The sequence below is a fragment of the Mastacembelus armatus genome, chromosome 17 (assembly GCF_900324485.2).
Source record: "Mastacembelus armatus chromosome 17, fMasArm1.2, whole genome shotgun sequence".
In the NCBI taxonomy this organism is placed as follows: Eukaryota; Metazoa; Chordata; class Actinopteri; order Synbranchiformes; family Mastacembelidae; genus Mastacembelus; species Mastacembelus armatus.
Genome location: NC_046649.1, coordinates 19030532 through 19055233, shown reverse-complemented (window position 1 = coordinate 19055233; position 24702 = coordinate 19030532). Strand labels below are relative to the sequence as shown.

At 38.8% G+C, this 24702-nt stretch overlaps 1 protein-coding gene across 1 annotated transcript in view; it reads left to right on the top strand.

Moving 5' to 3' along the window:
- The window catches only part of abca4b (ATP-binding cassette, sub-family A (ABC1), member 4b), a 33226-nt gene extending 11632 nt beyond the window's left edge, over positions 1 to 21594 (top strand). Inside the window, exons 12-49 of the mRNA XM_026313939.1 lie at positions 161 to 366; positions 1466 to 1642; positions 2028 to 2250; positions 2461 to 2682; positions 2923 to 3127; positions 3222 to 3314; positions 3872 to 4078; positions 4421 to 4598; positions 4763 to 4894; positions 5184 to 5323; positions 5426 to 5563; positions 6454 to 6635; positions 6824 to 6929; positions 7488 to 7693; positions 8464 to 8518; positions 8802 to 8861; positions 9354 to 9517; positions 9745 to 9869; positions 10020 to 10118; positions 10476 to 10757; positions 10899 to 10931; positions 11036 to 11141; positions 11223 to 11297; positions 11570 to 11739; positions 12385 to 12562; positions 12795 to 12910; positions 13193 to 13340; positions 14815 to 14938; positions 15294 to 15423; positions 15628 to 15748; positions 16040 to 16102; positions 16436 to 16542; positions 17641 to 17782; positions 18044 to 18178; positions 18466 to 18569; positions 18783 to 18875; positions 19751 to 20000; positions 20280 to 21594. Of these exons, the coding sequence (XP_026169724.1) occupies positions 161 to 366; positions 1466 to 1642; positions 2028 to 2250; positions 2461 to 2682; positions 2923 to 3127; positions 3222 to 3314; positions 3872 to 4078; positions 4421 to 4598; positions 4763 to 4894; positions 5184 to 5323; positions 5426 to 5563; positions 6454 to 6635; positions 6824 to 6929; positions 7488 to 7693; positions 8464 to 8518; positions 8802 to 8861; positions 9354 to 9517; positions 9745 to 9869; positions 10020 to 10118; positions 10476 to 10757; positions 10899 to 10931; positions 11036 to 11141; positions 11223 to 11297; positions 11570 to 11739; positions 12385 to 12562; positions 12795 to 12910; positions 13193 to 13340; positions 14815 to 14938; positions 15294 to 15423; positions 15628 to 15748; positions 16040 to 16102; positions 16436 to 16542; positions 17641 to 17782; positions 18044 to 18178; positions 18466 to 18569; positions 18783 to 18875; positions 19751 to 20000; positions 20280 to 20396 (5412 nt within the window). The 3' untranslated portion in view covers positions 20397 to 21594. The remainder of the gene's footprint in view (positions 1 to 160; positions 367 to 1465; positions 1643 to 2027; positions 2251 to 2460; positions 2683 to 2922; positions 3128 to 3221; positions 3315 to 3871; positions 4079 to 4420; positions 4599 to 4762; positions 4895 to 5183; positions 5324 to 5425; positions 5564 to 6453; positions 6636 to 6823; positions 6930 to 7487; positions 7694 to 8463; positions 8519 to 8801; positions 8862 to 9353; positions 9518 to 9744; positions 9870 to 10019; positions 10119 to 10475; positions 10758 to 10898; positions 10932 to 11035; positions 11142 to 11222; positions 11298 to 11569; positions 11740 to 12384; positions 12563 to 12794; positions 12911 to 13192; positions 13341 to 14814; positions 14939 to 15293; positions 15424 to 15627; positions 15749 to 16039; positions 16103 to 16435; positions 16543 to 17640; positions 17783 to 18043; positions 18179 to 18465; positions 18570 to 18782; positions 18876 to 19750; positions 20001 to 20279) is intronic.
- Positions 21595 to 24702: the final 3108 nt, after the last annotated feature.

The window sequence follows — 24702 nt, the reverse complement described above, 5'->3', positions numbered from 1 at the left end:
CTAGAGAAAAGTCTGTTCAAAGGCTTGGCACATAAAACAATTCAATTATTTATGCTCTATAACAAAACATGTATTTATGTGCAACATAGTTCCAATTTTCCCATTCATTTTGAAAGCCAAGTAATTAAACCCACTGCACTCTTGTCTCCTCTAATTGCAGTGCATCATTTTGGATAAGTTTGTGCCTTGCACAGATGAATCCCAGATGATCCATCAGGCCTTGTACCTGCTAGAAGAGAACAAGTTTTGGGCTGGCGTGGTCTTCATGGACATGTATCCCTGGACCACAAGTGTTCCCCCACATGTCAAGTACAAGATCCGCATGGACATTGATGCAGTGGAGCGCACCAACAAGATCAAAGACAGGTCAGTAGCTGCTGTGGGGTGTGATGTTTTTTTTACATGGACTCCAAATGGCACCCTGCCAGAGCTCAGCTCCTTCTCTTTCAGCAACACAGTGTTCATGAGACAAACCTCTGTCTTAAAACTGCTTTCAGATACTGTCTCACAGTGACCAATCAAATGTAAACCTTTTCGCTCACAACAAAATCGATATGTGTGTCTCCACACTGAGAGAGGTGTTGTGTGCAGTTTCAGCATGTGGCAGCACTAACTACAATAATTATGTAAGTGGTGTAACATTGTGATCTTACTGTAACCTTATTAACCTAAAGGCTTATCTGCTCAGCTGCTGCAAACAGGTTCAGTTCATCTTTATTTTTAACCAAATGCACAAACTATTTCCTTTAGAAAGTCATTTGTTCTGACTTGTTGAGTGCTTTTATTTTCTACTGCTTAAATGCAATAATTGAAGTATGGAACAAGCATGGAACCCTGGCACTGAAAGCAGATATTGTCTGCAACTCACCCTCTATTAAGGTTTAGGTTTGTGTCTTTTAGTAGCTGGCTGCTGTGGCTCTAACCAATTGTGTGTAAAGATCCTTTTTATTCCTTAAATTTTCCATGTTGTTACTGCTGAATTAATGAAGCAATTTATATGGATTTACCACATTCCTAAAAAGAAGAAAACAAAATGTTCTCCAGCAGCCTCATTGTGTTTTCCATAGTTTCTTTGGGGTTCTGTAATAGCTCGGTACCTGTCTTCTTATCCTCCTATATAAGGTTTTTAGATGCATTTTCTTTTGCCTTTGATCTCTTGTTCATAAATAGACATGTCAATAGGGGCCCAAGGTGGACAAACAGCACACTAACATGCTGTAATAGACCCAGTGGGAAACCTGGTCAACACAATTAAATAATCAGATTATAAGAGGGCTTTGCCTCTAACTGATCTGCTTAAGCAAAAGCAGCATACATAAGGGTGTGTGTGTGTGTGTGTGTGTGTGTGTGTGGTGCAATTTATTATGTTTCAGTATTACAAGTTTATGTACAGAGACTGTGATTTTTTTATTGATGATAAAGTCTTCCAGGCATCTCTTGAGTCATTCCCTGTGTCCTTTCTCAGGTACTGGGACCCTGGCCCAAGAGCTGACCCCATGGAGGACCAGAGGTACATCTGGGGAGGCTTTGCCTACCTGCAGGACATGATTGAACATGGTATCATCAAGCTTCACACTGGCAATGACTGGCCACTCGGGGTCTATGTCCAGCAGATGCCCTATCCATGTTATGTGGATGACCTGTGAGTAAACCTCATGCAGATAATATGTTACCCAGAAATATGTCAGTTCTTCCCTGATTAAATTCATTTTATCAGCATGAGTGACCCAAAATGATCAAGTGTTGATGTCAGTGCTACAATAATGATAACATTAAATTATATAACTTTGGGATGGGTTTGTCAGAGGGCATCAAAACCTAAATAAATGAGAAAACTTGTCTGAAATTTGTTTTTATACCAAAACAAACCAGCTGAGAAGAAGATTTTGGCAGTAACAATAAGCTATGTCTTAATGCAGTGGATAACTGCAGCGTCAAATCAAAGAGTAGATTTTCTCATGGGGTTAATGAGTTTTCTCACTCGAGTCATGGGTTCATGTCCTAACTCACCTTCTTGCCTCCTTCAGGTTCATGATCACTCTGAACCGCTGCTTCCCAATGTTCATGGTGTTGGCCTGGATCTACACTGTGTCCATGACTGTGAAGAGCATTGTGCTGGAGAAAGAGCTCCGCCTCAAGGAGACCCTCAAAGCCATGGGGGTTGGGAATGGAGTCATTTGGTCCACATGGTTTATCGACAGCTTCATCATGATGACTGCAAGCACAGCGCTGCTTACCTCCATCATCATGGTGAGAAAACAGGGGGAATATAAATGAGAATCTAAAAGAAAAGCCGAGTTGATCATGAAACTAGGGTCAAATTTCATTTGCAGGTTTGGAAACTCATAGTGTGTAAGGGTGTTTGTTATCTTGTGGATTATTTTTAAAATTGTATGGGAATACAGGCAATGCTTGCACTGGGTCTGGGCTTGTTTAAAATCTTCTCTTTTCTCTTGTCAGGGTGGGAAGGTGCTGAATTACAGTGACCCCATCCTTGTCTTCTTCTTTCTGCTGAGTTTCACCATCGCCACCATCATGCAGTGTTTCCTAATGAGTGTGTTTTTCAACAAGGCCAACCTGGCAGCAGCCTGCAGTGGCATCATCTACTTCACCCTCTACCTGCCCCACATCCTCTGCTTCGCCTGGCAGGACCGCGTTACGAAAAACATGAAATTGGCTGCTGTATGAATATACACTTTCACTGTTCAAACACAGTTTTGGACTATGCTTTTCTAATTTCAGTGTGCTAGAATACAGTCACTGAGGATATCTGTAGGTGCATTGTTGTTGAACAAATAGCATTAACCTTGGCACAAATGGTTTTGGTCACAGACCATAAATTAAACCGACTCCCATTACGACTGTATGCTATTTGTAATGGAACTAAATGAACATCCTTTCTGCATCTCTTTGCTGCTGTAGAGCTTGTTGTCTCCAGTGGCCTTTGGTTTTGGAACAGAGTACCTGTCACGTTACGAAGAGCAGGGTTTGGGTCTGCAGTGGGACAACATCCAGACCAGCCCATTAGAGAAAGACACCTACTCCTTCCTCACCTCCATACTCCTGATGATTTTTGATGCTGCCCTTTATGCCATTCTCGCCTGGTACCTGGATAATGTCTTCCCAGGTTGGGCTGCTTGTATGCTTCATGTTTTATCTTACAGTGTAGTTTTAGTGTATTTTTATATCACTTAAAATTTGATCACATTTCTTCCTTACAGGACAGTACGGCATTGGACGACCATTCTACTTCCCATTCCAGCCCTCATACTGGCAGAGAGCTGCACCCTCACAAATAGAAATGGCTGATAAGGGTCAGAGTTGCTTCTGATATATCCTATGCACACTGCAGCTAGTGTACTTTTAGTGTATTTTTAGTGTGGAGCAACCATCAACTCCAGATTGTCACTGTGCTCATTTAATTTACAGATAAATTCAGGGTGGGAGAAGTGGATGCCACTTCTAATTGCTCCTAGGAAAGGCATCTAATAATGCCCATAGAAAGGCTGTAATTGTGGCAAATTAATAAATTAGCATATAACACAAACAAGGTGCACATTTCTATATGAGTATATCTCTAAACTGTAGGTTGATAGATGATAAATGTAAAAAACCTCTAAAGCTTTGAGCCGGTCTTGATTTTATAGTAATGTCCTCTTTGACACATAGCCATCTTCTCATCCATGATGCTACAATAGCTAAAAGTTATAAATGATAATGTGAATTGTGAATAACACTATTATCATTGTGATAACACTATTATCATCATGTTATCATCTGTAGCAAGATACATGCACCCTGAGACCTTTTCACATGTGACAGATAAAACCTGTCCAAATGTGACCATGGCTCTTCCATCTGTCCCCTTCAGATCTTGAGAAACCTGAGACAGAGAACATGGAGAAGGACGATGAAAGCAGGGGCACACCAGAGACAAACACCTGCAATGGATCAGCCAGAAGGAAAACCTGTAAGCACCAAACTAAGAGGGAACGATTGGAGAGAGAAAAGGAGCTGCTGAGACAGGAAGAGCAAACTCCGAATCAGGAGGAGGAGTGTCAGGACTCGGGAAAGGAAGGTGAGAAACCAAACACTGATCTGGAGCTGAGACACAGCAGTAAATAAAAGGACCCACTGGAGATCAGGAACACTCTGAGGACATCTGGTGGACAGGCAGGGTAACACAAAAAACTGTGGCTGAGTCCAAACAAACAAAACAGTTTCCAAATTATTAGATATTATTTGTCAGAATCAAAGGTGATAAAACCTTCCAACCTTTCTATTGTCAGTTGTACAAGGTCTCAGTTAAGCTGGTGTAAGGATATTTAATTATGTGATATTTTATTAAATAGAACATTTTATTTGGTTTCCTAGCAATAACTGACATTTGACAATATATTGCGTATGTTTTCCAAAGCAGGTCAGCTGTTCTTTGAGCCCGAACCAGTCGGCCTGATGTTGGGGGTGCAGATCCAGGACCTGGTGAAGGTGTTTAATAGAAGTTCTCATCCAGCTGTCAACTGCCTCAACATCAACTTTTATGAAGGCCAGATCACATCCTTCTTAGGCCACAATGGGGCTGGAAAAACCACAACTATGTAAGTTTAGGTCATCTAAGTGCAGTGAAGGTGCATAGAATAGTCGAATTATAAATTGACTTGTTAGAGATGCCTTTTCCTGAGCCTCAGCTTGAAACTGACTGCAGGCAGTGAATCAGGGTTTAATTTTGTCTGTGTCATGGCACTGATACTGTTTTTTCCAGGTCCATCCTGACAGGCCTGTTTCCTCCTACATCTGGCACTGCCTACATTAATGGAAGAGACATTAGGACTGACATGGATGTAATCCGTTCCTCTATGGGCATGTGTCCGCAATACAACATCCTCTTCAAACAGTAAGTCATGTTTTAGATGCTCAGATCAGTTCAGGACCAAGTAGACAAAAACCAAGCAATTTATTCTGAAGAGACAAAAACAACCCAATGAAACCTTGAAAGTTTAGAATGAAACTGTCATAAAGTGAGGAAAAGACTTTGGTAGAAGGTGTACTGGTTTACAACCCCATTCAGACTTTCCAAATTGTAAAGCACTCAGGAGCTAAAAAAACCACCAAAGCGACATGTTTTCACACTCTTTTGTGAACTTCTGTGAACTTATTTATTGCTGCTGTGCTGTTTGTTTTAGTCTCACAGTACAAGAGCACATCCTGTTCTACTCCCTGCTGAAGGGTCGGACTCAGGCGGAGGCAGATACGGAGGTTGAGGACATGCTGGTAAACCTGGGACTGCCTCACAAGAGAGACGAAGAGGCTCAGAACCTCTCAGGTCCACCACTTGTTTCTGAGTGAATGAAAGGAAACAATTGATGAAAGAATTTGATTAATTCCCTCATCAATGGTTCTCCTCTGTTTTTCTCTCAAACTGCAGGAGGAATGCAGAGGAAACTGTCGGTAGCCATGGCGTTTGTTGGGGGACCAAAGGTCGTCATCCTGGATGAGCCCACCTCGGGAGTGGATCCCTACTCCAGAAGATCTATTTGGGACCTCCTACTGAAATACAGAACTGGTAAAAATTTGACTCTAACATATTCACATTTTAAGATTCAAAATTCAACTTTTTTCGATCCCAGAGGGACATTGCTTCTTCTTGTCACTGCTGCTCTCTGCTCAACAAGAAAAGCAAAGGGAAGAGCCCCACCAATAAAATACAAAAATACAAAGATAATAGATAGGAGGAGAAGATAGGCTAGCAGTACATTTACTTAAATATTAAATACAAAATTGTGAGTATTGTGATTGTCCAGTTTTAATCCCTGTTACAGAAGTGAGAGGATTTGTAGAGTTTAATTGCCACTGGACGAAAGGATCTCCTGATCACACTGTGGACGGGCGGGAGCTGTTGTCCAGGAGAGGAGTTTGGTCAACATCTTCCTCTCAGACACAACATGCAGAGGGTCCAGGCCTCTTGGTTTGTTTGTCCAGCACAGGAGACGGCACTGGCCACCACAGACTCATAAAACATTCACAGCTTGGTGCTGCAGCCAGTGAAGGATCTGGGCCTCTGCAGACAGTAGAGTGCATTCTGGCCTTTTTGTAAAGTGCCACTGAGTTGATAGCTCTTTGACTCCATGTTCAGACTCCTCATTACACACTTTACCCACCAAGTGCATATCTCAGTGATGAGGTCTGCTTTTTACTCTTATACTCAAGAATGAAACTACATCTTGTGCAGCTTCACAGCTCTCCTGAGGCACTTGAATTCAGCAGTGAACTGATCAAACGGAAAAATTCAGTTCCACAGCTACAACAACAGCAGAAACACTTGTATAACCAATACATTTTTATTTGTTAGGCACTTCAAAGCTATGGTTGGATATGCTATTTGACAATTGCAATGTACTGAATCTTCTTTTATTCAATTCAAAGGTTTTTAATGAAAGTTTCACCCTTGTACAGGCCGTACAGTGATTCTATCCACACATCACATGGATGAGGCCGACCTGCTGAGCGACCGCATCGCCATCATCTCCAAAGGTCAGCTCCACTGTTGCGGATCCCCCCTGTTTCTCAAGAACTGTTTCGGAGTGGGTTTTTATCTGACCCTCGTACGTCGCATGAAAGACCTGAGGAAAAGGGAGGTGAGGTTTATCTTTTGCACAAAATCCACCAACTGCAATATTTCTCTTTCCTGCCTGTTCGTGATCCATTAGAAACTGAATCTGTTTCTAACACAGACACTGAAAAGGCAATACCTGCTTTTCTTAAATTAAAGTTGTTCATTTGTTTGTGGTGTTAAATGTGTTTTTGTCTTTGCTGTTTCCATCAGAATGACTGTGACTGTGCCTCAGACTGCTCCTGTTCCTGCTCCATCTGTACCAGATACAAAGATCAGTCTCAGAACCAGTACCATCAACTAGACAGAGTTATGGATGGTAATTTAAACTCTATATTTATTTTATGGAAACTGCCTGCCTGAGCTTCTCCTCTGTTTTTGTGCATATGTTTTTTTTTCTTACCGAAGAAGACCTTGACATTCAGATACTGTAGAGCAGGAACTTTTACTTTTTCATTGAGCTGCTTGTGGATTAGGAATGGATTCTTTTGGTTAGATTCAGCTTAGGATACTAGTTGGGTTAGACATGTAGTTGTGATTGTTAGAGTTGGGGATTAGGGAATTAGGGTTCAGTTTGATTTCATATATAAAATATTGATGACTGACCAACTTGTCCTAAAGTGTAGAACAGATATAAATCAAAACTCTTTTTCCCCATTTATAATTTAGTAGTGATATTGACCACTGGGCATTTTCCTCCCACCTCTGTCTGAGCACACTGCATTTGGGATGCAATGCCATAAAGTCGAGAACAAATTTATTGATGCATGTTGGTGCACGAGAAATTGTTCGTTTTTCCATTTTAGGCATTTTCCCATCCATTGTTGTTCTTCAGTACCCTCTCCATACTGCTTGTGATTTTCCATTGTCTTCCCAGGGGATATAGACAGCATCACCAGCCTCATCCACCACCATGTGCCAGAAGCCAAACTGATTGAAATGATTGGACAGGAGCTGACATATCTGCTGCCCAGTAAGGGGTTCAAGCATCGGGCATATGCCAGTCTGTTCAGGGAGCTGGAGGAGACGCTTGTTGACATGGGGCTCAGCAGCTTTGGCATTTCAGATACATCACTAGAGGAGGTAAGCAAATCTCTCCATCTGATGAACTTCAGAGTACAGATACTTTTCAATTTTACATTTTATATGAAAACTTTGCTATGCTATATGATTTTATTTGATTTTATATACAATAATATATCACAGTGGACATTAATCAATTTTACTGCAGAGCAAATACTTTACATTAGAATGTATTTCTGCTCAAGCAGAATTTGAATGCAGAACTCTTAGTATTTTAACATATTCACATCGCTGTAGTGCCCTTACTTCACATGAATCTCTTAAAATGGACAATAGAATGATAAATTTTTTTTGGGACAGTTCTTCAATGGATCTTGAATATTTCATTTTGCTACAAAGCACCACATGAACTCCAAAATGTTTTGTCTTTCTTAAAGAACAGATCAAAGAATCTGCCAGTACATGGCAACAGTACAGAAGTTGATTTATTGACTTTATAAGTTGATTTATATTGAAAATACACCACCAGTCAAAGGTTTGGACACACATTACCATTGAATTGAATAAGAAACTTGTTTCACTTGTTTAAGGCAAACAAGACATTTTTGACTCAAGACTAAGTTGGAAATATGGATATTAGCAGCAAAGCACTGTGTGTGCAGCATTTTCACATCAGAATACTTTTCTGGTTTTGTTTTTTTAATTGTGTTTTTAAGTTTAATAAAGGAAAATGAATAACTTCATCATGTTACTTCAGAACTCAAAGACAAAATTTTCTTTAATGTGTAAGAAGTTTACAAAGTTTGAGGAAATTCTATTTTGGTTTCCAGATATTCATAAAGGTCACTGCAGATGGAGAAGCAGCGAATAATGCCACCACTCCTGGTAAATACCACCACTGATATTCTACATGGCCTTTTCCTGGAATTGAATTTCAGGCCCGTTGCCCTCTGTCTCTAACATGGTGCTAATCCATTTGCCTTGCACCAGTCTTTGTTATGCTGTAATTGTTGTGTGTCCCCCTAACTGACTAACACCACTGTGGATTTAACAGTAGCCACAGCACTTATATTGTTTTCCATGTGGTGTAGTGCATCGTCTGTTAGTTTTAACCCTCTAGTTTGTGTGTGTTTTGTGTCTCACTTTTTTATTGAACTCCCACCTCTAGAGCAGTGGATGTTACAGCGGAGAAAAAACAACAGCAAAGTTGGTGTAGAGGGAGATGAAGGTCAGACACTTCAGAGCACTGAAAAACTCTTAGCAATAAATTTCTTTTTTTATTCAAACTGTTGGACTGCAATCAGGAGAAAAATTGTTAAATTTAACACTACTTTCTTTTTATGTGGACTTTATCACATAAGAACTACTGGGATATCATGATTTAACAGAAACATACAGTATTCTGATCAGTGTTAACATTTTCTGTGACCACTGGGAATTTATTGAAATAACTGTATTAAAGCTTCACTCATCTGCTGCTCCAAGCAGTTCGAGTGATCCAGACTTCTCTGCTTGCATGCTTCTTTCTAGCACAACATTGCTTGAAGTTCATATATTTGCTCACTTTAATGCTGGTGACTTGCATAGAAAAAAGTCTGCAGCCCCAGATGACTTTAGCTTGCTTCTTTTGCTACCGCTGCTTCTCTAGCAAATGCCTCGATAGATATTTTGAACATAGTGCTCACTGTATGTTTTTTTTTTTTTTTCTTGTTGACCACAGAACATAATGGCATGAATGGCACTACCCATGGTGCATCAGATAACAGTGCAGGAAAGGCATCCAGGCAGGTCAAAGGTGCAGTGCTGATCCTGAAACAGTTCCATGCACTGGTGGTAAAGAGGTTCCACCACGCCACAAGAAGCCAGAAAGACTTCCTGGCACAGGTACAGGAATGTGGGAGTAGCAGATGAGTGAATACATTTACCAAATAAATAACATTAATAACATTTCAGAGCCAGAGATGTTTTGTCAAAGTTAATGTGGAACCACTGACCAAATGTTACTATGTCACTATGGTACGACATGTATAGTGATGCGCAACCATAGATTTACATTTGTAACCTTAATTTTTAGTTTGGAATGTGACTGATTTATACTCTTGTGATTTCAGATTGTCCTCCCTGCCAGTTTTGTCTTGATAGCTCTGATCTTCACCATGATTGTCCCTCCATTTGGAGAGTATCCAAGTCTGACTCTGACCCCCTGGATGTACGGACAACAGTTCACCTTCTTCAGGTCAGACTCCCTGACAAACACTGTGAAACAACATATTGCCACTTCCCGTTAATGTGTATCTACAGTACAAGCTTTTGATAGATAATGTATCACATAAATACTGAAGTACCTTATGTTTTTCCAGTCTTACCATTTCTCATCCCTTTTTAGTAACGAGCAACCATTTGACCCCAAAATGAAACGCTTCACAGAGCGACTGTTACACCCACCAGGCCTGGGGACACGCTGCATAGAAGGAGAACCACTAGGGTGAGTGGCAAGACTAGAGAAAGGCTAGGATAGGAAAATTTAAACATTTTAATTTGTTGTGAGAAAAGTTCTTCCCCTTTGTCATTCCTCACGTTTTTAATCTCATCACTAAACATCAGAATCTTTTTACTTATAGTAGATTTTTTTTCAGGAATAACAAAAGTGACAATATTCAAATACACATGGGGCTGGGCCTCACTTATTGTGAAAGGCTTGTAGGCTACAAAAATAAAGCTACTGGCTGTACTGTGCATATATATCCACATACATATACATGTATATATATATATATGTATTGCATCTAAAAAGCTGTTTTCCCTTTTTTGCATGTGGATATTTTCTTTCATTTCACTACAGAATGCCGTGTAGAAACAGTACAACAGAGTGGGAGTATCCTGACGTTTCCCCTGTGGTCAGCAACATCTTACAGAGTCCTGAGTGGAACAAGAGAAACCCGTCTCCTTCCTGCCAGTGTAGCAGCAGTAAGAAGTTGACCATGATGCCCGTCTGTCCCGTCGGTGCAGGTGGGCTGCCCCCTCGCCAACGGATCGAGCTCACAGGAGACACGATGCTGGATCTGACTGAAAGGAACATCTCTGACTACCTGGTCAAATCCTACCCTAATCTCATCAGAACCAGGCAGGTGTTCAGTCAGTGATGTAACAGGGGAATAATAAAAAATTGCATATGTGTCAAAACCCTCAAAGGGCTTTAAAACACGTTGCATACATTTAAATAATTACCTCTCTGCTTAATCTGTTTCTTAAATTCATTTCACAGTTTGAAGAGCAAATACTGGGTGAACGAACAAAGGTAGTCACATGCCTCTCTTTCCATACCCATAAGTCTTGTCTCCCTCTTGTGCCCTTTAAAGACGACTTGATGTGGAGTGATGAGTGTAAATGTTCTGTCATCAGATATGGAGGTCTGTCTATAGGAGGGCATCTACCAATCCTGGATGTGAACCCTAAAGACATCCAGAATGTTTTGCATCAGCTGGGACAAATGCTCAACATCACAGGGGTAATTATTCTAGTGTTTTTCTTTAAAGACATTAGTGAAATGTCCATTAGGCCTATTTGTAATTAGCTTTGCTTTTCATAGGGTCACAATGCTGGACTTGCACTGAGGGAGCTTGGACCTTTCTTACGATACATGGAAAGTGAATTTAATATAAAGGTAGGTGTGGGTTGGATAGAAGAGTGATTTGTTTCCACAAATGGCAAACCAGCAAACAGCAGAAATTATGTGCAAACACTCTCTGTCTACCTCAGGCACTTTGCTTTTCATATTACAAACATTTCAATTTATAAAGTCTGTCATACCACAGGGACTCTGTCTGATGGCTGTAAGTGCTGGCTTTAATAGCTTTGCCTTCTACTTAAAGTAATCAAAGTTTTATATAAGGAAGGTCAGCTTGAAAGTTCAACTCTCTCTGCTCTCCGTTGTAGGTATGGTATAATAACAAAGGCTGGCACGCCATGGTGGCCTTCATGAATGTAGCCAATAACGCCATTCTGCGGGCCCTCCTCCCCTCAACTGCCAAACCTGTCGAGTTTGGCATCACTGCCATCAACCATCCCCTGAACCTCACTAAAGAGCAGCTGTCTGAAGTCACAGTGTGAGTGCTTTTTGATAGTGTATATTAAAACAGCTCAACCATTATAAAAGATGTGTACACAAAGATCTGCATACAGATTTCCACCCAGATATACTCAGATATACATTACATGAATTAAACAAAAGCTTGTGCAGGACAAATAGGATGGTAAAGCTTTTACAAAGACTTACAAAGAAAAACCGAAACATGACATACAATTACATTCGAATGATGAGGGACAGAAAAGCTACGGCAAAACAAAACAGAAGAAAGAAAACAAAATATCAACACAGTACATATGCAGTATACAACAATTATGTCTGGATCATTGGGAATTAGTTCACATGACCTTATGTGTAAAAGTAAATTTTAGCTATGACTTCACTTAAAAAAAAAAAAAAATCCTCAAGTGGAGGAAAAAGTGTTATTTGGTGTTTATCTTATTCTGGATGTGGGTTAGCTGCTGCATACAACATTTTGCAAGTTCCAAGTACATTGTGAATTTGACAGTTACTTTTATTTATTTGACAGTAGGTGTATCTTTTCAGGCAGTAATTTTAATCTTGTTTATCAAATTTGCTAAAAATACTGAGGTATTTTTGATATTCTCATATCAAATTTCCAGATCACAATCAAAGTACTGACCTTATTTTCTTCTTCCTTCAGACTAACCACTTCAGTGGATGCTGTGGTGGCGATCTGTGTTATTTTTGCCATGTCCTTCATCCCAGCCAGCTTCGTCCTCTACCTCATCCAGGAGCGTGTGACCAAGGCCAAGCACCTGCAGTTTGTCAGTGGGGTCAGCCCCTTAGTTTACTGGGTGGCCAGCTTCTTCTGGGACATGGTATGTTATTAGAATGGTTGAGTCAATATGAAATGTACATTTAATATTATAAATTTGAGGTTTACAGCCATTGCAAGCTTTAAGTGTTTATTCACATATTAACAGATATAAAGTTAAGGCAGACTGTTTTTGTGGACTGTCTTTAAATTAGCATTTTAGATCAGATTATTTTTGTGTAATATTCTATTTTCGTATTCATTTTCTCATATGATTGTTGTTTTTCCTCTTCTAGATGAACTACTCTCTCAGTACTGCAATGGTGGTTGGCATTTTTATGGCTTTTGACAAAAAGTGTTACACATCACCATCCAACCTGCCAGCACTAATAGCACTGCTTCTATTATATGGGTAAAGCTTTGCTTAATTTGATTAAGTTTCTTTTTGTTTTGTACCTGAAAAACACAAAGAGGATTTGAAAAGGAAATGCAGATTATGCAGGTCAGATACAGTTATAGCTTAAAAGCACCCAAAAGGCCTTATCAGGATGTCTCATCCTTAAAGAAAAAAAATTGGAAAAAAAATTGTTTATACATTTTCTTCTCTCCATATGGATTTGTTGTCATATTGATTTGTTATTCTTGTATTATTTTTTTCTCCCAAATGACTTTTGTCTGGCTCCTGTGCCTTTAGATGGTCAGTGACACCCATGATGTATCCCATGTCCTACGTATTCAACATCCCAAGCACTGCATACGTCTCTCTGTCCTGCATCAACCTGTTCATAGGCATCAACAGCAGTGCCATTACCTTCATCCTGGAGCTTTTTGAAAATAATAGGGTAAGGACATTTATATTTGAAAGAATACTGCAAGAAGAAAAGTCACCTGTCTGTGTGAGATACCTTATGCAGTACAGAAGTATTGTAAAGGTGTGTAAAATGTACCATTGAGTAAACTGAGTAAACTTAAAAAAATGCACAAACTAAGGCAGTATTGAGTCACCTTATAAAAGTTGTTTTGGTGAATGTGTTAGCAAACATTCATTTGTTTTGAATTGTATTTCTGACCATGAGACAAATGTAAATTCAATATTCACTCTACTTTTAGCTGTTTTCTGCTCCACCAACTCCTGTGGGAAATATCTGGCTCTTTAGTTTCTAAATGCTCCACCGTGTCCACCAGGTAGCGCACAGTTGGTTGATCAAAACCTTTTTTTGATCAAAACAGCCCACTGCTGTTGGAAACAGGGTCATGAGAGTGGTTGAGAGTGAACCAAATAGTGAAGCTGTAGGCAATATAATCAAAACAATAAGTGGAAAAACATTAAAATTCCCCAGGGTGCTTTAGGGAGCTGGGTGAGAATTTTTTGTGGGTTAACTGCTCTAGGCAATCCCTTTCATGTAACAGAGTGATATTCTTCTATTGTCAATACAAAAATAGCAGTTAGTGCAGCTTTAAAATCAATATCTTATATTAACAATGGAGCCAATCAGGTCTACAGGAATGCATCTGCAAATGGTTTGGATCTTTTAATGAATCGTAATTAAATAGACATTTAGACTTGTCATAGTAGGGAAAGCACAGGTCTTACTTACTAACAATAACAATGGCTGTGTCATATTAAAGTCAGCCATGATAATGTGACAGTGAGCTCATATGAACAATACCAGGATCTTGAAACTGATGCAGCTAAATCACTTATTTTATCACGTGAACGTGTATTTTTCCTACTGAGACATGCATAAAAAAGCCCTCTGTGAAAACTAATACCAACTTCATAGCAGGTATCATAGCATTGATGATGTGGTGTAGCTGGGGAGAGCAGAGGGCTGATGAGCAGATGAGTCAGGTATCTGTTTGACTCTTGAGGAGTGGCTCCATATCAACATAATAAAGACTTTTACGTACAGCCAGTAGCTGTACTTCATTTGTTAAAACATGGAGTGTGTGTAGCCAAGTCTATTAAAAGAAAAGAAACACATGGGGGAAAAGGGCACAGATGTTGTCATAGTGACAGGTGTTTCAGCAACTTATATAGGTAACAAACAAACAAATAAACACAGTTCTAGGGGATAAGGATTAATGCTAACCTTGGGCATAATAGTTTTAAGAGCAGTTGTTCCACTGGAGTTCTTGGTCATGATTACATGTGGACACCATAAATGTTGTTGGGTCATTTCTCTGGCTAATCACATTTATTCTGATATGTCTTCATTCTGCACATGTATGTGCATTTTGTACCAGTTTGCACTTCAGGGAAATGTGACCTGAATGTATATGCATGTGTTTTTTGTTTTTTTTTGTTGTTACCAGTCTTTACTCATGTTCAACGAGTGGCTGAAGAAAGGCCTGCTGGTCTTTCCTCACTTCTGCCTGGGGCGAGGACTGATAGACATGGCCATGAACCAAGCTGTTACTGATGTTTATGCCAGATTTGGTAAGTGCTACACATTTATGTGTAATTTTAGGTGATAAAATTCCAAGATGCTCATTATTCATTTATTTAATCAATTATTCTTCTATAGGACAATAAACTATCACCTGGGGGGAATGATCATTTTTACATGTATTATTTAATATAAAATCTAAACTAAATGCTATGAAATTGTACCTTTAGTAATCCAAGTTCTTTTAGTTTATGCTCCAATTTCACATTGTAGATTGCTGTGACTTGCCACATAGCCATGTCAGATTTTTGACTGACAAATGACTTTGCAGTGAAATGAGTTCTCACTCTCCTGAGCATATAAAACAAAAGCATCTGAATTTCTTTTTTACACACCTATTTGCAGGTGAAGAATACAGAGCAGACCCTTTCCAGTGGGACTTTGTGGGAAAAAATATTGCTTTCATGGCAGTGGAAGGCTTTGTCTACTTTATTCTCAATCTTCTGATCCAGTACCGGTTCTTCTTGGACCACTGGTATGGGACCTGCTTAACACAGATCAACACAGATATTATAGACACAGCTTCTCAACCTCTTATTACACTGGTGTTCTTGAACGTTCCAAGGAAACTTAACCAGAAAATTCACTGGGGGTCAGAACTCTTGCCAAGTTATTAATAGATAAAGTGTAGCTCTGTTGTACTAGATGTGTGTTGACAGATTATTTTTGCATGCTTCAGGTTGTCAGATTATAAACAGACTCCAATACAAGATGAAGATGATGATGTGGCAGCTGAAAGGCAGAGGATTTATGACGGAGGGAGCAAGACAGAAATCCTGCACATCAGAGACCTCACTAAGGTAAGAACTGTTTAACAGGCTTTTATTCGAAACTAGATTAGCTGTATTTCCATGTATCATAGGATTTAATGTTAGCCATATATGTTATTTAAAGATACAGTTGTTAACAGAAGAGAGAGAAAATGTACAATGGGCTTTATTAGAATGTAGCACAAAACAAAATTACAGGCTATAAAGACAATATATGCAGACAAAAAAACATCAGGCATATTTTTTATTTTAATTTCAGTTTTAAAAAAAAAAAAGTACTAGACAAAATTATTTTTTATTTTTTCTCCTCCCTCTGCACAGACATATGTGGGCAGGAAGAGGGCAGCTGTGGACCGGATTTGTGTGGGAGTCCCTGCAGGAGAGGTAATAGTGTCATAGTGCTGCTACTATCTTTTTTTATTACTTTATTTTTGATACACTTTTCTGAGCACACTGATTAAGCTTTCAGCCAGAGATGCAAATAATATGCAGTAGTTGTCATTTACTCGCCAGGCATCTCATTTTATCTGTGTGTTTATGTTCCTACTCTAATGCTCTCATATTTTTTATTAATATGTGCAAATACATGGGATTTTCTGAACCCAAATACAATATTAGACATTCATAAGAACATTAGTTCACCTCAGTGCTGCATTTTCAGTGCTTTAGCTTAATCTGCCCTGATAGTGAGAGAGTGATTGTCTTTTGTTCTGTTAGTGCTTTGGTCTCTTGGGAGTTAATGGAGCTGGAAAGACGACAACCTTCAAAATGCTGACTGGTGACACTGATGTCAGCTCCGGGGAGGCTACTGTGGCTGGTTACAGGTGCTGTACATACACATCTGTTGAAACTGCCCCTGCACGATGCAACACAAATGCTGTTCAGGGCTCGATCAGATAGTATCTACAGAGGAAAAAATCTTTCTTTTTGGTTTATCCTTTACATAGTTCTGGATGGGTAACTAACAGAAACAGCCCAGTGAGTTAGAAAGTTTAAAGAACTAGAAGGTCATTCAAATATAATTCACTGTGATGAAACTGTCTGGATCTGACTAAAACTCATGTTTCTTTAAATAGGGAAAAAAGACAGAAGATAGGTCTTGATTGAGAATTAGTTCTCTTTTTTTTTGTAATGAAGTGGTCATTTTGGTGCCAATATTATCTCATTATAAATGTATTCATGCCATCTAGTTAGAAGTATCCAGAATTCTAGTTTGAAAAGCCTTTTGACCAGCATTTGGGATAGATTAACCTTACTCAAACCCTGATTGATGAAATACTAACAGCTATTTCAACCAACTACATGTTATAGTGGCACCCAACATGTTTGGGAAGTAAACTCCTTAATATAAAGCAACATGTTTTGATTTTTTTACTCACATTACCTGAATTTCCCTTCAGGGATGAATCAAGTTGATCTTATCTTACCTTATTATATTAGATTATGGCTTTAGTGTGGACATGAGTTATAAGGGGTTCATGTGTTGTAACATTTAAAGGATTTATAGCTTGAGAAGTGTGCAGTATTTTGAAACAAGCAATATAAGGAGATGAAAATAATCTAAAAAGTACAGTACAGAAATATACAGAATATTTCCTCTTGTCTGTTAAATATCTCATGACTACAGATTTATTAGACTCCAAATGAAGTCACTTGTCTCTTAAATGTCAGTAATTGATAATGAATTTCTCCATTAAAATAAAGAAATACAATCATCAAGAAGAATAAAATAATTTTTTTCTGTTTTTTTGTTCTTTTCCTATATAATTTGCTCAGATGAATCAGCCCTCAATGACATTACAAAATTATATCAGTCTAACCCTACTTAGTTTATTGATATTTTGTTTTTCCTGCCACATTATGTGCTCAGTATGTGTTATCAGCTCACTGCAGTGTGTTGCACTTTGTGTCTTGTACTGCAGCATCCTGACAGAGATATTGGATGTGCACCAGAACATGGGCTACTGCCCTCAGTTTGATGCCATTGATGAGCTCCTCACTGGCAGGGAGCATCTTTATCTCTATGCTCGTCTCAGAGGGGTACCTGAGTCAGAGATCCCCAGAGTGAGTAGGACTCCAGCTGCTTTATATTTTGAACTGCTGCCCAAATGAAACCAGAACACACTAGACAGAGGGCTTATCTGTTTTGTAATCCCTTTTTTTACTGTCGCTCAGTGTTTGCTAATGTTTGTTTTGTCCTTTCAATTTAGCATTAACATTGTTATGAAGTGTCCTGTTAACAGCGGGGGTTCCCTATCTATGTATGGACTAAATCACTTTGGGTAGACGTAGCCTTCAAACACATATATCCTATCACCCCTACAGGTGGCAGAATGGGGCATCCAGAAGCTGGGTTTGACAGAGTATGCCAGCCGCTGTGCAGGGACCTACAGTGGAGGCAACAAACGCAAACTCTCCACAGCTATCGCAATGATTGGTTGCCCAGCACTAGTGCTGCTGGTGAGTTAGCCAATGTGCTTTTGAGCCCATTGTTTGGGTTTTTGAGTTTTATGCAGAGCTTTATTAATGAAATGGTCTATGGATCCAGATGGGAAGCCATATGGGTTCAGTCAAGCCTGGCCTCAAATGTTTTATACATTGGCAGGCAACAGCACAGTTCAATTCAAATTGGCATAAATCTGAGATCTTTGCCATATGTTGATTAAAAATAAGGCTGAGGTGTCTGTTCATATAGAATTATGCACTCACAGTCAAGTTTCCATTTGTTTGGGTCTGGGTGTGTTTAGGATGAGCCCACGACGGGGATGGACCCTCACTCTCGACGGTTCCTGTGGAATGCCATTATGAGTGTGATTCAGGACGGCCGGGCTGTGGTGCTAACGTCACACAGGTTCATTATCTAATGACTAAATTAATTCCCTGCAAACATCTGCTATAGCAGCTGACTATGTACAGTTTACTACTCTTCCAAAAACTGTTGATGAAATCACAAATAGATTGGTGTTTGCACATTTTAAAAGAGATCTGTTAAATTATTATTTATTGCTTTCACATAAAATAGCAACACTAAAAATTAAGATGGATTATTGTTGTATTTCCCCAGTATGGAGGAGTGTGAGGCTCTCTGCACTCGACTAGCCATCATGGTCAATGGGACCTTCAAGTGTTTGGGTACTATCCAGCATCTCAAATACAAGTAAGCTTTCTCTATTTTACCAGGCTTCGACACTGTTGATACTATTTTAATATCAGGATATAAACCCTAAGATAAGGTTTCTTAATAGTATGGTAAAGACAAATCATAAGGAATGTAAAAGACTTTGTGTGGGTAGCCTTAAAATGTATTCCACTTTTGAAATACTTATTAGAAAGTTGTACAATGTTCTATAGACACATCCTAACTTGCATCTTAAATGTTTGGAAAGGTGTATCACACAGGCTTCCTAACTTTCCAAAATGTTAAATAAATTCTCCCAACTTTAGGATAACTGTTAAGCTGTCCTTTCAGTTCAATTCAGTTGGGTGGCTGGTTGGTATTATAGAAGCAATCCTATATCTGAGGATGAGAAGAGAAGAATTTAACTTTATCTCAGGTTAGGAAATCCTAAATACTCAACAATATTAGCTTATCAAGTTTTAGGTGTGTTACCTAGCAACTGGTCCTACTTTTGTCATCTCATCTGGCTGATCTGTTTAGTAACTCATACAATATAAAAAAATGGAACAAAAACAATGACAGGCACTTTAAGACAGAGCAGCAAATTAGTAACTGCTGTTGCTGTCTTGGTTAAATCACATGACATAATAGTTAAGTGTGTGTGTAATACACTTTCTGTCTTAAATTAGGATTGGATTAAAAACTTTGAATCTGTAATGTCTCTTTTTATAAAACAGGATCTGCAAGATAGGAAGCTTTTGTCATAAAGCTCAATTATTGGTTAGAATGAACCCAGAATTAGTGTAGAATTAAACAATAGACATAATGGGACTTTCCAAAACAGTGAAGGTTTAAATAAATGTATAATCTGTCTTTCACTCTGCCTATTTTTTTCTGCCATTTCCCTTCTCCAGATTTGGTGATGGTTATGTTGTAACCATGAAAATCAAGGCACCTAAAGTGGGGTTGTCCCCGGAGCTGGAGCCAGTTGAGAGCTTCATGGAGAGCTGTTTCCCCAGCTGTGTTCAGCGAGAGAAGCACTACAACACACTGCAGTATGAGATCGCTTCCTCCTCCCTAGCCCGAATATTTCAGCTGGTGGTTTCCAATAAAGAAAAGCTCTGCATCGAAGACTACTCTGTTTCTCAGACAACACTGGACCAGGTATGAATAATAAGAATAGGTGACAGAGTCTAAATGCATGGCTGCTTATAGGAATTTGTCCTCATAAATTGTTTAAAATTGTTTCACTTGATTAAATACAACTGTTTTAAAACATAAGTTAAATAGAAAATATTACAATAGTTAGAATAGAAATAAAAAATGATAAACAGTACTGAACAGATGCAAAACATTAAGATCCTATAGTGCAAAAAGCAGTAAAAATGTTTTCATTGGTCCTGTTACTACATTAGTGTACTGAATCAGTGTTTCTTTGTTTAGGTGTTTGTCAACTTTGCCAAGCAACAAACAGGAGAAGACGAGGACACTGGGCTACATCGACGGACAGCTGGTGGACGGAAAGACATCAAGATTTCTCCACTGAAAAGGAAAAAATGAAGAAGTTACCTGTCAATGTGACGCTGCAGGGGAGAAAACTAACATTCCACAATGCTGAAGATTTCACCAGCCAAATTGCTTTTAGAGTACAGACGAGCTGGACCAGTTACCTGCCAAAGTTACTCGTAGAACACTTAATTTTTTTTATTGTCGGAGTTAATCGTCCATAATGTTATTAAAAGATAACTTTGGTTTGTTTCACCTGCTGTATATCCCTGAAAACTGGGTATGGTGACTCTACAGTAGTGCTAAGTAAAGAAGAAAAACAAATACAAGACAGCTGGGGTAGCCATCACAGCTAACTATTGAAAGTACATCTGGGGCAACTTGGTAGCTGCTGGTTAGCAGCAGAATATTCCTATGCAATTAGTTGTCATAACTACCCCAAGTGGCTGCCTTATAGCCTTCTACTCCTTCTAGCTCAGAGAGAAGCATGAAGGTTGATTTAACTGAAATCATGTTTATGATGATGGCAGAGTTAGCACTATGTACCTCAGGTGGGCAGCCCTGAGGTATAGCTTTAACTGTATTTTCCAACTATCCCTGCCCTATCTACTGTTGGATCAGGTGTGTTTGGTCAATACCAATTCACTTTGTCTTCCCCCACCCCACTCTCTTCTGAGATGGTATCTTCCAGCTTCTGATTAACTCAACATACTTGATCCGGGTAATCAGCTGTGGGTTTGGCAGGGATCATTGGAAAACAAGCAGGGCAGCGGGCCACGAGGAACATGGCCACCCTTGAGCTACACAGTCACATACCTACTTTAGGAGAGAAAGAGTTATTCTTTAAGAAAACAACCAAATCTAAGAAATGACTGAAATCATACGCATTATTTTGAATAGCAGTAACAAATGCAAAAAAAACAAATTCTACATATGAATCACTGAAATTAAAAATGTTTGCTTGTATAAATATGTACATATGTGTAGTAACAGCAGTATTTTTTGTCTACATTAACACCTTCATTTTATGCACCATATTTCAATTAAACAACCTTTAACTCTTGACTCTACTGTCTGAATGCAGAGATGTTTACTATTGCTTCTATCCTTTTATCATTTATTATTGTACATTTAAATGTTTCTTTGCCTGTTTCTACATTTCCATGTCATGTTGTTCTGTAGAATCCGTAGAAATATTCCTCCTAAATTATTAAACCTGAGAAAAATTAGGTTTGCAGTGAATATAGGTGTAAATAAGGACAAATTCTATTTTGTATCTGATCAATAAACCTTTAACATGCTTTACAGTTTATCCTCTGTGCTGTCTTGCATAGTTTCTTCATACTGTATTAAATCGACAAACAATACAGTCCAAAGTTTCCTGAAGGTATATGAAGTGCAGAATATCACCCCTCCCTTGTTGTTCCTATGTATGGAAAAAAGCTATCAGATGCTTTTTACTCTGCTGACCTACAATAACTCTGACTTCCACTGAAAAGCTAAGAAAGCTGCTGCAGGTCAGTGGAGTGGCTCAGAGGTAGCCTAGCTTTGCATGGGGGCTGGGGCGACACTGTGCTAAGAGGCTTGTCACAACCTGGATCTATCTGACAAGCAGCCCAATTACTGCTCTCCAGCCATAATGCTGGTGTCATTGCCTCAGGCTACCCACTAGCCTAAATTTCATTGGCTACCTCTAAGAAATCAAGGGATGATGGCACTGTGCAATTTGAGGCTGCTAATGAATTCTCTGGTGTGGATCTTGTGCTTCTCTCCTGTCCACTTGGTCATCTGGATGAAACTGATGAGCATAAATATTGACAGTGGCAGACTAAACAAGTCAAACTGTAACAGGCTATAAAATATCACCACTTGTATAGTGCTAAGTACTGAAAAAGGCTTATTTGGCGCAGACTAAGACAAAAATTATTTTCTGTTATCAGAATTAAAATCTCTTTAATTACTCAGTACAATTAATTCTTAGCACTGTGGGTTTACTTAAGCACTACACTTCAGTACATTTCCATTTTATGCTACTTTATACTTCATTTCAGAGGATGTTGTACTTTTTGTTCCTCTACATTTATCTGAGATATATATACTAAAATCAAAACATAAGTCAGGTCATCAATTAGTTGATTAGAAATTAATCAGTTTCAAATTTCAGCTTCCTAAATGTGATCATTTGCTGCTTTTCTTTGTCTTTATTTACATTATTTTAAGATACTGTACTGAACTGTACTAGAGAAAACAAGCCATTTAAAAAGGACAATGAGCTCTGGGTAATTGTGATGGATATTTCTCACTTAATCTATATTGAGTCTGTCTATATTGAGCAGTTTTAATTTTCATATTTTCAGTACTGGTATAAATATTGGACCAGTCGTATTTTTCAGGGTCCAGTCGTATTTTATTGGACTAGTTGTATTTTTCAGAGACCAGTTGTATTTTATTGGACTAGTCGTACTTTTCCAAGACCAGTCGTATTTTATTTGTACCTGATGTGTTTTTCGAGACCAGACATATTTTTAATGCCCCAGTATTTTTTCTGTCCAGACACATTTTTCATCAGCAGATGTATTTTACAGAGACCAAATGAGCCAGATGTATTTTTCAATACCTGACGTATTTTTCAGACAGCAGACGTATTTTTCATGGCAAGATGAAACATATTAGCAGGCAAAATGCATTTAGACATTGTCATTAGGCAGATGATTACTGAGTGCCAGTCACTGAAAAACTTTTATAATTTTAAGGCTAACTAATTGCTAATACTGACACATTATTAAGCAAGCTGCATTTTGTGTTGTAGCTGGTTGAGGTAGAGCTACGCTCAGTTTATCAAATGGACAGTTTAACCTGTTAATTTTTACCTGTGAAGAAATCACAGTACTATCCTATGAATACAAAATGCAATGAAATGTAATCACATGTAAGTGTAAAGTAGTACAAAACAGATATACAGTACTGAAGTAAAGTAGAAGTAAACACATGCAGTAGACTCACCCTTTTTTTTTTGGTAGAATAAAGACTTTTTGGCTGACTCCCCGTTGCCATGGCAGAGCAGGCTGACAGTTGCTGCGTAATGGAAATATCCTGCCTGTGTGCCAGCTGACTGACAGGAAATGAGATGTGTGATCAACATGTTTGGGATCAGGTCAAACATCAGGTCATGCCACACATCAGTGAACAGCTGCTACTCTCATTAAACTCCTTTCTTTGGCCCTGTTTTCACTGTGGCAAGAAGTCACTCTGCTGGAACTGCTGCAAAACTGTTGCCAACTTCAGGCTCCTTAGCTCTTCATTGTTTTGACACTTCTCCGGCACATCTATTTGCTAAATGCCTGAAACCTAACTTTAATGAAGTTCAATAAAAAGGTCTCTGTTAAGAACATCTGACATCATGAGTGAAGCAAAAGCTAGAAAAGGAAAGGGATGGAAATCTGACCTTTCAGTATTATCCATGCAAAGTAACAATAATAATTACTACCTTTCACATCAGTCTGTATTATAATGTTATGTAAAGACTGGTTTAAAATCATCTCTGGGTAAATTTAAATTATGTGAATTAGTTTTCTATTAATTTAACTCTCAATCATTTGCAGCAGCAGCAAAGTCCTTTTTGCCAGCATGTCATAGTTCAGGTACTGAATTATTGTTTTTAGATGAAATATTTCAGTCTGACTTACCTGGTAGTGGATGGCAGATGTAGCAAACCCTCAGTGGTGTCATTTCTGAGGAAAAAATATGAAATGCTTATTAGTAATATGATTACATATAAACTCAGTCCACACATTGCTGCCGTAAACTAATTTACAGATATTGATAAACAGAGATTTGCATGTGCTGTATGGTCTGTTGAAATCTGATTGCTGCAAACTTTTGTTAAGTCAGACAAACATGCAAGCACAGATGGAGAAGAAACCCTTCCTAACAACTGACCCCTGGGGATTTAACAGGACCAGTAACTACTTAATTAGCACCGAGGCCTCTGCTCACCCTCAGAATCAACCTCTGCAGTGCATCAGCCTCTACTAATGACATACATACCATATATTGACCCAGTGTTCCCTGCCCTGGATCAATATATATAATAATGTGTTAAACTTTCTGCATGCTTTATTGTGCTGTAGTTTAAATGGATACATTTTTTACATGTTTTGCTGTGTGCAAAAGGTGAAGGGGACTGAATGCTTTGTGAAAGCAGTGCACATAGCAGTGATTTTTTAAAACTAAAAGTCTGTTATAGACCAGCAGCAATGTTGGGTCTGAACACTGGACACTTGGGCAGGCAAAAAAGATCTATTAAAAGAAGCTAGTAGCTAGCTGCATTATAAGACATGTGGGAAGTTCCTGTTTTTTT